The 13,587-nt window shown below is 35.6% G+C and overlaps 2 protein-coding genes across 2 annotated transcripts in view; one reads left to right on the top strand and one right to left on the bottom strand.

Annotated features, from left to right (window-relative positions):
• Nucleotides 1-13,587, bottom strand: part of LOC114335659 (uncharacterized) — a 253,315-nt gene that overhangs the window by 238,931 nt on the left and 797 nt on the right. The gene's annotated exons all lie outside the window — the stretch shown is intronic.
• On the top strand, nt 10,851-12,552 carry LOC114335658 (uncharacterized). Its single transcript, XM_028285928.2, has one exon. The coding sequence runs from the start codon at nt 10,859-10,861 to the stop codon at nt 12,500-12,502; it is 1,644 nt and encodes a 547-aa protein (XP_028141729.2). The 5' UTR covers nt 10,851-10,858; the 3' UTR covers nt 12,503-12,552.

Genomic DNA, 13,587 nt, shown 5'->3' with positions numbered 1-13,587 from the left:
ACATACCATAATGCAGATAGCAAGGAGGGGAAAGACAGAATACAAGGAAAACTGGAGGCAGTAACTCAAATTGTCAGAAAGAAGGAAATATTAGAGAGGTAAGAGTGTGGGAGAGGGAAAGAAAGATAGAAAGCGCGCGTGTGTGTGAGAGAAGACTGGCTATTCATGTGATGCAGAGATCTCGAGAGAATCTACCACATAATAGTCTGTATGAGGGGGTGGAATTTAGTTGGCAGGCAGAGAGCTGTGGGTGTATCCACGAGCACGACTCCTCTGGAGACTTCCACTCTGAAAACAAAACACGCCAGGTCATCCTTAACCGGACACGGCCTGGTAATGTCTTTAGAAGATTTCCACCTCCTCCCAAAAAAAAACCAATGTAAGTTTAAGTTACTAATTGTAAACAAGAAGGTATCAAATTTCGCTGCCTTTAAATCTATTCTACAAAATAAGTTCCTACGACGTATACCTCATCATCGCTAAAGTTTAATGTAAACATGTAATAAATCATCTCGTGTTGGTATCCCCATAACACGAAAGTTAAGCTCCTAGTTTAACACGAGATACGTTATATTTGATTCTTTAATTTTTTAATTAAACGCGTGTGTTCTTTTGCCATAATTTTGTCCTCGGAAAATGAATAAGTAAATAAATAAGCTTTTTCCAAATCAATGAAGCGAATAATGAATCTTCAAGAATGACCTTGCTGAAACATATTCTAATGACTTATCACACAATAAATAATATTCTACCCGAAAATTCCTTATTAATAGAAAATTGTCCAATAGACGCCAATATTACTTTAATCACACCCTCTCTGGCATCAAATCCAGATCGCACTGTTCAATCTGCAAATATCCCAACCGTGGATAAAACTTATAATTCAACAACTTTTTCCGCAACAAAACGAATAGCTGAAGATATGTCTCCAGCTACTCCAGAAGAACAAGCACCACCCAATACTTCTACCTTCTCTCTTACCAAAACAGTGCTTCGTAAAAACAAAAAGCCCAAAACTAATACATCAGACATCAGATCAAGAAATTGAACTCACTGAACCCATTATAAACTATATCGACTCCCACTCTCATCTCCCCTCATAATCAACAGCCATCAGTTCAAACAGCTCCTAGAAAATACACACATAGCAAGGGATGTTCTTAGCATTGCTGAAGCCTTCACAGAAGATACTCCAAAATTAATAGAAATGTTAGAAGAACTCCATTCCTATGCAAACACTAAAAAGCTAAAAACTCGTGTCATACAGCTAAAAAACAAATTATTATATCAATTTCAAAAAGAATTAAGAGAAGCCCAATCTGACATCGCAAACCTACCTTAAGAGCAGGTGCGGATCCAAGGGGGGGTCAATGGGGTCAATTGCCCCCTCCTTGAGACTTCGCCTGGTGTCGTCTTTTTTAAGAAGGAGATAATTACGATTAAAAATAAATAGTGAGTTTTGTGTCCTGTTGATAACTGAATAACGGAATGAAACATAAAACAGAATTCCTTCTCCAAAGTACGTGTTCTCGGTCTTACTGTATGGTGTCGAGTCTTGGACTGTGAATAAAATCGATCTACTTACCTAAATCGCCTTGAGGCGTTCGAAATGGGGTTCTATAGAAGAATTTTAAAAGTATCTTGGGTGAAGAAGATTCGAAACTCCACAATACTAGAACGTCTCAGCAAGACTACTGAGATTATAGAAGGCATCAAGAAGAGAAAAGTGGAGTATTTTGGACATGTAATGACAAGTTTCAAATATAGGTTGCTACAAAATATTATGCAAGTGAAAATAGAAGGCAAACGCAGGCCAGGACGAAAAAGCACTTCGAGGTTGCATGATTTAGGGTGGCAGTGAAGAAAATTAAGATAGATATGATAGTAACCAACATTCTGAAAGGACATGGTACATGAAGAAAAATAAAGTAACAGCCCATACCGAAAAATAATCATGCGTACGCGAGTGACGAGAAAATTTTTATTTCATTGCCCCCTCCTTGCAAGGTTGCTGGATCCGCCGTTGCTTAAGAGACCTAATAAATGCGCTCGAGTCATTACTTTAGTGGAACTTAGTTATTAAAACAGATAACCCTCAATTTATGGAATGAAAAATGGAAAACGTCTACAAGCAAATTAAGAGAGATAAATGAAGATAGGTACTGGTCCATGGAATCCACATTCATTCAACAAATTGCACCGTCATCCTATCTCATCTTCGGTTAGGACACTGCAAACTAGTGATGAGCATCTCATTACCCATACCCAAAAAATGCAGAAAGTGTAATATAACAATATTAATAAAACATGTGCTAACAGAATGTGATTTGACTCTTGCAAACAATCGATATCTGGTTATTCAAACAATATGAAAGACATTTTTAAGGCCATCGGTACATAATTCGCAAATATTTTACGGGTATCCCTACTTTTTCTGTCTTTACACGGGCAAATTACGTGAAGTAAAATTCACACTGGTATGGATATGTAAACATTACTAGAATGTCATTCTTCTTGAAAATGTCATTATTAATTTAAAGAGATGGCTTTTGAATGTTCTTGGATAACCGTCATTTTTATAATCGCAAATTATTAATTCAGTTAATAAATGTGATATTTTTTTCACTAACTATGTATTCAGTGATTGTAATAATTTATATTTACAACAAAAACTAATACTCAATCGAGAAAAGAGGAAAAGTGATTTTTTAATAATATATTGTTACTATGGAACACTTACAACTTTGAACATCTTTAACAACAAAATACTTGGATCACAGAATATATTATTATCCTGATGTATTCTCTGTTTGTATCTTTCACAAATAATACACAATAAATAACGTTTTATTAAGTTCACGTCTTAAATCAATTATTTATCAAATACACTATATAATATCAATATTATTTAATCAACAACTGAAAATATTCCCGATGCCATTTCAAATATTTAAAATTGTCACTGATTGTCACTGTCTGACTGACAGTATGCTGACAATATTCTATTCGACTGAGTGCGTTGCATGACAAAGATATATTTGGAAATATTACCACGGACATTGTGTCTATTTTTTTCGAATCCTGAAAAAACCAATAAATATTTTTGAAAAATTTAAACGCAGAATAAAAGACTATATTATTACCGAGAGCCGAAAGTCCCTTAGAATAAATAAAAAGTTTCTTTTGAATGAGATATTTGAAATTCAAAATCACCCTACATTTTCTCTTAGTTTTTCACCCCTGTAACTTATTAAAATAAACATTATAGAAGTTCTCAGGGACTTTCGGCCCTCGCCAATAACGTAATCTTTCATTCTGCGTTTAAATTTTTCAAAAATACTTATTAGTTTTCCCAGGATTCGAAAAAAATGAATCCCCATTTGAATAGCATTGCAGCCGAAAATACGTACCCATCCTCTTAACCTTCAAACTGACTGTAAACCTCTTTTCCAATTCCTTGACAAACGTAACTTAGCAAGTAAGATACAGTCGGAAAATTGAAAGATTACCCATGAACGATCATATCAATCACATATTTGCTGTCTTTTTCTGTTAAATAACAAACGAGATAGATATATTGTTAATCATCTTAATAATATGTGATTGACATGATCGTTCATAGGTAATCTTTCATTTTTCTGATTTCTGACTGTATATCGTACCTAATTTCATATTTTGTAGGTTCCGGTACACCTATTAATATTGTATTATCGTTAGCCCGCTAATGACTTTCGTGGTTAATGCGGTTATTTTCTAAATAAAAAAAGGATGACCGTTTTTCTAAAATCTGCTTTACATAAATCCGATCTGTTCTCCTCCTATATATTATGTCTGAATTTTTCTCTAGCGTTTGTTTAAAACACTTAAAAAAACCCGACTCAATGAGGAAGAGACACTCAAAACCTGTAATTATTTGGGTCTCTCCTAATTCGTTTTTTATAGTGCTACTATGTTTTTCATATGTCTAGTATTTTATCATGATGGGCCATGATGATCGTCAATGTCCTTAAGGGATTAGGCACATGAAGAAGAAGAAGTATTTTATTTTTCAGACAAAGAGTTATACTTGTATTAGGACTTAAGCGGTTACATAATGTAGTGCCTCTGTATTTAATAATTTCAACTGGTATTACACCCCGGAATTACGATATTTCGTTCCATTCTTCTTCTTCTTCTTTCTGTTTAGACATGACTCTGTTTGTTTTTCAATGTGCCTTCGGTAAGTTGTCGTTACATCTTTTTCGTGGTCTTCCCACTGTTCGTCTTCCTATTGGGGAACCGTCTCTCGCCGTCTTTACTATTCTATTTGTTGTCATTCGGCTTATGTGGTCGTTCCATTCGACTCTTCTGTTTTTCACCCAGTTATTAATGTTGTCCATCTGGCATCTCCGTCGTATATCTGCACTTCTAGCTCTATCCCATAGTGTCTTACCATCGATTTTTCGAAGTGTTTTCCTCTCTGCTGTTTCTAGCATTCTTTTTGTCCTTTTTGTATCAGGTCGTTTTTCTGCCGCGTATGTCATTATTGGTCTGATGACTATTTTGTAAATTCTGCCTTTCAATTCTTTTCTGATATTTTTATTTCTCCATATTGTTTCATTCAGGCAACCTGCAGCTCTGTTTGCTTTATCCACCTAATCTTCCATTCCGTTCCATTTTTCGTATAATCAATTGCTGTTTTTATTTTTTTTTAACTTCTAAATTCTCAGGATTATCAGTACTTTTTTACTCTCTTCTGAAAATTCTTGTCTACCTTCTGTTAATAAAGTTTAACAGTGACAAACTTGATCTAAGCTGATAAGGGCACAGCTAATATATAATGATCGTCTTAGGAGGCTACAGAAAGCCATCCTAGAAGCCATCGAGAACCTACTCGATAACCGGCTAGAAGTTGTTAAGTTCTACGGCTGTTCATATCGGCCGGAATGGTTCAGGTAATATGTGTTAACGACACATAATCTAAATGGCTAATTTAAGGTGATACAAGTTACCGATCAGCCCAACACTCAGATATGTACTGCATACCTGATGAGGAAAAAGATACCTCAACTTCTGCGGAAAAAATCTTCAACAGACTGAGGAAGATGAATCGAGGCCTGAGAACGCAGGACAGGAAAGTACTTCACTGCGAGAAGGCTGATCCAGGAAATACCTGGACTTTTGCAATAGATGATCCATCAATGAAGGCTTCGGAGAAATTACACCTCAGGCCCTTCTTCGGCTGTGTTCAGATCACCATCAGACCAAACATTGCTCAGAGAAAGGAAGAATTCTTCACACAATTATTCCTCACAAAACCAGCAACCGCGAAAAGGAGAGGCGACTAGAAAAACCCTCTAAATGTAGGCACGCTCTATCAAAAATCTGGGTGGAAAAGCCCTTTAAGAGGAAATAATGGTTAAATTAATACAGGCGAATCTTCAGCATGATAAGTCTGCTTCATATACCATTGGCAGAAGATTTGCAAATAAAGCTATAGATATAGCACTAATTCAGGAGCCTTGGGTTACTGGGACAGCGGTGCAGCCCAAAATCCCGACAGCCAAAATCCCGACAGCCAAAATCCCGACGGCCAAAACACCGACACGCCAGAATCCCGACACGCCGGAATCCCGACAGGCCAAAATCCCGACATGCAACAATCCTCGCATAAGTAAAAATTCCGACTTTTGTTTAATAATTTTAATACAAAATACTTTTGTTCAGTAACAAAAAATAAAAAACAGATGGCCATAAACAAAAAACAAGAAATAAATGTAATTATATGTTAAAAAGAAACTTATCAAAGCTGTCGGGATTGTGGCTGTCGGGATTTTGGCTGTCGGGATTTTGGGGTAGACCCCTGGGACAGGCAGAATTGGCGGTCTGAGGACTAAACTAAGACAAATAACAGACAAAACCCTTGGTGGAGCAGAAAACTGAAAGAACTAAGAAGAGAAGTAAGGAAGCTATTGAATAGTCAAATACTTGGAGGACTGGAAAACTTACAGAAAAACTCTTACAGAATATAAAAAAGTTATATTGGAGCGAAAAGTGAATATTGAGGAGATGCTGTCAGAGTATTTTAGATATATCTGCCAGTACCGCCAGAGAGAATTCAAAAAAATATTTCCAAAGAGTCCACACTAGTAAACAAAAATACAAAAGAAGCATAATACCCCAGTCAATGGGAGCAAGAATAGGATATTAGTTCCGCGAATTCTATCCTACTGCATGGATTTTAATGAAATTTTGTGCCTAGCCTCTACTTAACTCCTAGTTCAGTCTACCCCTTGCAGATGTGTGCTTTTATCTTGGTGGTGGTTCCCACCCCTTCTAAGGGGTGAAATTTTTTTTTGGTTAAAATTACCACCGAATTCACTAGATAACCTAATTCTAAGCAAAAACTGTTCTATAATTTTTTTTTAAACTCAATACTTTTTGAGTTATAAGTGGTTGAAAATTGACCATTTTCATTGAAACATATTACCTTTTCGAACGGTTTTTTGCGAATACCTTAAAAACTATGCATCATTCATCATTCTCATCATTCTCTTTGCCTTATCCCTATGCGGGGTCGGCTTCCCTAATTGCATTTCTCCACACAATTCTGTCTTGGGTCATATCAATGTTAATCCCCTTTACCAACATGTCCTGCCTTATCGCCTCCCCCCAGGTCTTCTTTGGTCTTCCTCTCCTACTCCTTCCAGGAATCTGCACTTCAGCTATTCTTCGTATTGGGTGATTAACGTCTCGACGTTGAACATGACCAAACCATCTTAACCTATGCTCTCTCATTTTGGCATCAATTGGTGCCACACCTAGACTTCCCCTAATATACTCATTTCTAATTTTATCCTTCTTTGTCACTCCACTCATCCATCTAAGCATTCTCATTTCCGCCACATGCATTCGTTGTTCCTCTTTCTTTTTCACTGCCCAACATTCAGTTCCGTACATCATAGCCGGTCTTATGGCTGTTTTATAGAATTTTCCCTTCAGCTTCATTGGAATTTTTCTGTCACACAACACACCACTCGCTTCTTTCCACTTCATCCATCCAGCCCTAATTCTACTGCATGCATCTCCATCTATTTCTCCATTACTCTGTAGTACCGATCCTAGGTACTTAAAACTATTGCTTTTCACAATCATTTCACCATCCAAAGATACCATTTTATTTGTAGTAGCTCCATCTTTAAATGAACATTCCAAATACTCTGTTTTTGTCCTACTTAATACCTTAAAAACTATGCATCTAACTAAAAAAACTATATCAAACATTTGTGTAGGTTATAAAAAACAAAGTGACGCTTGTCTTCATAAATCTTCTAGTTATAATACAAAAAGAGATATGGTAGGTGAAAATAGTTTGTTTTTTGGTACATTCTCAAAATGGTGTATTCAACTTGAAATAACAGAGAAATGGTCGATTTTAGGTGTACAATGCTACTAGTACCTTTTGTAGTGATTGAAAAGACCTTTAAAATGAGCTTTATTAAAGGTCCATTACATTAAAACTAAGCGAGATATGCTGCAAACAAATTGGATAACTAATGTATTTTAAGAAAAAATGAGAAGTAATTTTAACCCTTATCCACCAAAATGTAAATACATCGTTTTTGTCCTACAATACCTTTTATTATAGTGTTATTTCTATGTTCAAAAAGTTGGACGGGTTTGTGTGTGTGTGTGTGTGTGTGTGGAGAGAAAGAGATGGCATTAGACAAAGAGTCTTTTTGCCACACAATTTAGACGGGTTTAAAATGAATGGTTTTTGAAAAAAAAAGATCAAATTATAGAGCGCATTTTTAAATTTTCTTAAAAATCTTCCTTTTTCTCCTTGTAACTTGAAAATGATAAGAGATACAGTAATGAAAAATAAAAAGAAATTTTTATCTGAAAAAACCCTACATTTTTGTGCAGGTATCTTTTTTTGCATCTCTTATCATTTTCGAGTTACAGGGAGAAATAGAAAGATTTTTAAGAAAATTTAAAAATGCGCTCTATAATTTGATCTTATTTTTTTCAAAAACCGTTCATTCTAATTCAGTCCAACTTTTTGAACATAGAAATAATACTATAGTAAAAAGTATTGTAGAAGGAAAACGATGTATTTAAATTCTGATGGAGGAGGGGTTAAATATACTTCTCATTTCTTCTTAAAATACATTAGTCATCAAATATTTTGCAGAATATCTCGCTTTATTTTAATGTAATCGACATTTAGTATTGCTCACTTTAAAGGTCTTTTCAAACACTACAAAAGTTATTGGTATCATTATACACCTAAAATCTACAGTTTCTCTGTTATTTCAAGTTGAATACACCGATTTGAGCATGCAGCAAAAAAACAAACTCTTCTTACCTACCATATCCCTCTTTGTATTTTAACTAGAAGATTTATGAAGGAACGAATCTCTTTGTTTTTTATAACTTACAGAAATATTTTATATAGTTTTCTGTTAGATGCATAGTTTCTAAGGTATTCGCAAAAATCCGTCCGAAAAGGTGTCATTTTTCAATGAAAATGGCCAATTTTCAACCACGAATAACTCAAAAAGTATTGAGTTTTCAAAAAATAATTATAGAACACTTTTTGCTTAAAATTAGGTTCTCTAGCCTCTTGCGTGGCTATTTTAACCAAAACATTTTTCACCCCCGAGAAGGGGTTGGAACCACACCCAAGATAAAAGCGCACATCGGCATAAGGTATACTTTGTTTCTTGAGCTATTCCCTACTTACTGTGAAAATATCAAGTAAATCGATGTAGTAGGATGGAATTCGGAGCCAAATACCCTCATTGACTGCCCTATAAGATTATTTTAGATTTGAGATTATGAACAAGCAAACAAGAGGGAAATGACAGATGAGATATGTAAATTACCCAGAAAAAAACACTTCGATTCGATACAACTGCACATGACTTGCGATCGAGAAAAATTATGGAGGGAAGCGGAGGTCTATGTCTAGCATCGGATGTCTTAAAGCTAATCCTCCTCCTCCTCATTCCTTGAGCCCTCGTCAGGTCGTGGTGACACTATAAATATTGTTATCTTGTTGTCAGTATTGGCTGTGATCCTGTACCAGATAGACAACTTCATGTAGGGATTTGCCCACGAGTGTTCATTTATTCTGTCCATCGTGTTGAAGATCTTCCTCTTGGTCTTCGACCTTCTACCTTTTCTTCTACTATAATGTAGGCACACTCGATTTAATAATAATAGCCTCCCGTTTTATACCGCTAACGTGGCTTTGGGATTGTAGCAGGGTACTCTGCTATCTCTAGGGCCTATGGTATACAACGAAGGTAACAAGGCCAGTGCTACGCTTCAGCCGCCTATTATTACCCCTGGTTTTAACCAAGGTACTCATTTTATTGAGGCTGAGTCGACCTGGGGCCTAAAGACATTTTAAAAATGTCTAGATGTTCTCGCTGACGCTGGAATCGAACCCCGGTCTACCTGCGTGGAAGTCTCGTGAAAGTACCTGTCTTTTATAAGAAGTGAAGCTTTTTCAGAATATCGACAGGTTAGTTTTGTGTCCTATCTAAGACACGTGTGGAATTCTTCTGTAAACCCATATTTCTGTCGATTTTTTTGGGAGTCCATATTTTAGATGCGTATGTAGCAATGCATAAATGGGGCATTTATAAAAATGAAGACAATGCTTACAAACAAAGACCTTCAGTTGCCTATCAGATTGAGGGCTCTAAAATGCTACATATTTTCTATATTATTATATGGAATGGAAGCTTGGACTTTGAAGAGACAACACATAAAAAATATAAGCGTTCAAAATGTGATGTTGCAGAAGAATATTGAAAATTCAGTGGGTTCAAAGGATTACCAATGTTGAAGTACTACGCCGTTTAAATAAGGAGTTAGAAATTATGAACAGTATAAAAACAAGAAAACTGGAATATTTGGATCACATAACCAGAGGAGAAAAATATGAGTTGCTGAGAATTATTATGCAAGGAAGGATCCAACGAAGAAGAAGCATAGGAAGAAGATGCACCTCCTGACTGAGGAACCTTAGAGAATGATTTAACTGTATGTGCATTACAACTATTCAGAGCAGCAGCCAACGAAGTGGCCATAGCCATTATGATATCCAACCTCCGATAGGAGATGGAACTTTAAGAAGTAGCAATGGGAAAATAAGGGTGTTGACTAACCTGAAGTTAGTACTCCGTGTTATTGTACGGTCTTTCCATATTTTAATTAATTTAGCTGTTGCACTTTGGGCCATTTCTGAGGAGGTAATGCCATTGTTGGTTATTATACAAATCTGTCTACTACTTCGAAATTCCCTACTTGGTGTATGTGCGGTAGATTATTACTTGTCATGACTATGATGATTGTTTTTGCCCGGTGTTGATCTGAAGTCCAAATTCTTTGTTAGTCCGGCTTAGCCGTTCGGTGATGGTAATCATTTCGACGTAAAACTAATAGATACCTATATATCCATGAATTAACTAAATCAAGAACTAATCCTTCCTCCACTATCAAAAGTTTTCATAATATACCCCTATAAATGCAGTTCTTACTGAAATAATTGAAATCTAGACAATAAAATACATTTTTCTTAGTTATCATTAGTATGAGGTCTGTATTGTTTACTATGCTGACAGTAAAATATATTAAATTTCAGGGTATAGAAATAATATATTTGAATATTAAATTATTAAAAAAATATTATCATCCTGTATACTACTGCAAACTTTTATGCAACAATAATTTTAGTTTGTTTGTACTCAATCAATGCTGAATTGCAATGTTTATAAAATATACCTCTGACCTAAAATGTATAAAACAATCAATATCATCTTTAAATTTTGATTTTATTGTTTAGTTAGTGAATAAGGCTCACATCATGCGAGTCATTCTAGTCATAAATATATGTGTTAGTATAGTGACAATCGTGTTTGCTAGGCCCGAAGAATCAAAGTTAGAAAAAGAAATAAATACTATCGAAACAGATGTCCCAGCACAACTAACTGATATAAAGGAAATTTTGGGAGATCATCCAGATGATATTAATAGGAAGAAAAAATCGACGGTGACTACCTTTTGTGTAGAGATTAGACCAACAAACGAAAGATCTTTTCAAGTATGCGAACCCAGTGGCAATAAAGAAGGCTACCATAATGCAGGTCCGTATTATCAAACAGGAGGAGGTTATGAAAACCTGAAACCTCAAGAAGCATTCAGCTCCGGTTCTTCAGTTCAAAGCAAGCCTGCTTATTCAGCTCCTGTGAAAACTTTCGTGTCATCTGGGTCGAATATAGTTGCAAAACCAGACTCTCCTTATGGATCTTTTAGATCTACGAAACCAGATTTATTCGAAAATGAAAAACCCGATAGAGATAAGTCAGATGCAGCCCGTGTTAGAGCTTCCAAACAAGAAGAACCTTTTAGATCTACAAAACCAGATTTATTCGAAAATGAAGAACCCGATATAGATAAGTCCGAACCAGCCCATGTTAGAGCTTCCAAACAAGAAGATAATGAAAAAAACGTTATTGAACCAACTAAGTTAACAAATGAACCAGCCCCACAACAAGAAGAACAGAAACATGTATCCCCACAACAAGAAGAACAGAAACCTGTAGCCCCACATCAAGAAGAACAGAAACCTGTAGAGAGAAAAACTAAGGAATCCATTGAAGAAGACGAAGATGGTGATGATGATAAAGTAAGTCCCTTTATGCGAATTGCTCATCCAAACTACCGCTATGGTTATGGTCCCGGCTATGGTCACAGTGGTTTAGTTATTACTTGTCAACCAAACTTAGCTGGGTACGCACATGGAGTACCTGGAGGGTACACAGAAAAATACCATCGTGGAGGAGGAACTGCTCCTTCATATAATTATAAATCAGCTAGTGGATACGGAAGACCATATCAGAACTACAAACCTCAGCCTCAACTATACGGTAATTATAAACCTTACGCTACTAGGCCCATTTATAGACCCCCAGCTCAACAATATCAAACACCTGCTGCTTATTACCCCCCAGCCCCTCATAAGGAATACAAACATTATGCTCCTAAGACGGATTATAAGCCTCCAGCTTATTCTATCAACTACGATACTCCATATAGAGCAGCTGCAGAAGAAGAAAATGAAAATATGGATAGGTCTATGCTAGACACACTAGACAAAGAAAGATTAACAATCAACAAAATGGAAGAGGTTGCCGAGAAGAGAGGTTATGGTAGTCGGTTTACTGATGACATACAAGCAGCCAAGAACGGAGATGCAAGAGATGCCGATCAAGAGCTAAGGAAAGAAGATGACGAAACTGTAGGCGATGCTCCCGGTGGATGGAGAAACGCTGAACTTCCAAATCCTGATGGTCGTTGGAGGAATCCGGATGAACCTATGGATTGGAGGGAAGCATTTTCTGATCAGGACAATCCTGAGTTCGAGGAACAAAATGTAGGAAAAGGAACGATAGATGGTATGGGAGTGAGAGAAGGTATGTCTAGAGAAAATCAAATTGAAGATAATTAATATTTTTTTATAAGAAACTTTCGTATTTTTATATATTTGAATTTTTTACATTATGCCTGTTATCTATAGTATATTTATGTTTAATAAACGTTTTAAAATATGTGTCAATTTCCATTTCCTATCTTTTTTAAATAATGTTTCATTTTTGCAGACGCATTTTATTATTCATTTAATTTTTAAATATTTAAAATCAGATATCAAATTTCTCACTGTTTGCAATAGGGCTTTTCATCGATTGTCATTTGTTTCGAGCTTTTGTCATATGTTGTATAATCTGTGTATAATATTAATATACACGGATTATACGAGATATGACAGAAGCTCGAAACAAATGACTGTGAATGAAAAGCCCTATAGATGGCTGTATCGTCGCTCCCGCTAGCGAAATTATTCCGATTCTATTTTTTTGCACAAACTTAAAAAGAGGTCCTTATAACATATCCACAGGGTGCCGGGAAGTACCGTGGTCGAAAAATTGTTTAAAAAATTTTTTTAAACAAATTCACAAAAATATTTTTTTCATTTCGAACAATATTTTTTTAGATGATTTGGGTCATTCTAAGCAAAAAAGGTCTCCTGTCATTTTTCTCTAAAATTGATTGTTGTCGAGTTATATCCGATTAAAAATTTGAAAAATGCGAAAATGACCATTTTCAAGACTTAATAATTCGATTAAAAATTATTACTATGAAACTCAAAAAGTGACCAAATCAAGTTTCAAACCACTTCTTCAAGGTCCTAAAGAGATTTTTGTCATTATTTTTGTATTTAACTGTATCGTGGCCCTCGTTAGCGAAACTATTTCGATTAGATTTTTTGCACAAACTTACTCAAAAAGAGGTCCTTATAACACATCCACAGGGTGCCGGGCGGTGCCGTGATCGAAAAATTGTTTAAACAATTTTTTTAAACAAATTCACAAAAATATTTTTTTCATTGCGAACGATTTTTTTTAGATAACTTGGGTTATTCTGAGCAAAAAAGCTCTCTTGTCATTTTTCTTTAAAATTGATTTTTGTCAAGTTATATGGCCATTTTCGCATTTTTCAAATTTTAAATCGCGCGTAACTCGATAACAATCAATT

This window comes from Diabrotica virgifera, chromosome 2, assembly GCF_917563875.1.
Source record: "Diabrotica virgifera virgifera chromosome 2, PGI_DIABVI_V3a".
Taxonomy (NCBI): domain Eukaryota; kingdom Metazoa; phylum Arthropoda; class Insecta; order Coleoptera; family Chrysomelidae; genus Diabrotica; species Diabrotica virgifera.
This window is presented reverse-complemented; position numbering and strand designations above follow the sequence as displayed.

Excerpts from the sequence above, each read along its gene's own strand:
- LOC114335658 (XM_028285928.2), top strand. The coding sequence starts at position 10,859 with ATGCGAGTCATTCTAGTCATAAATATATGTGTTAGTATAGTGACAATC.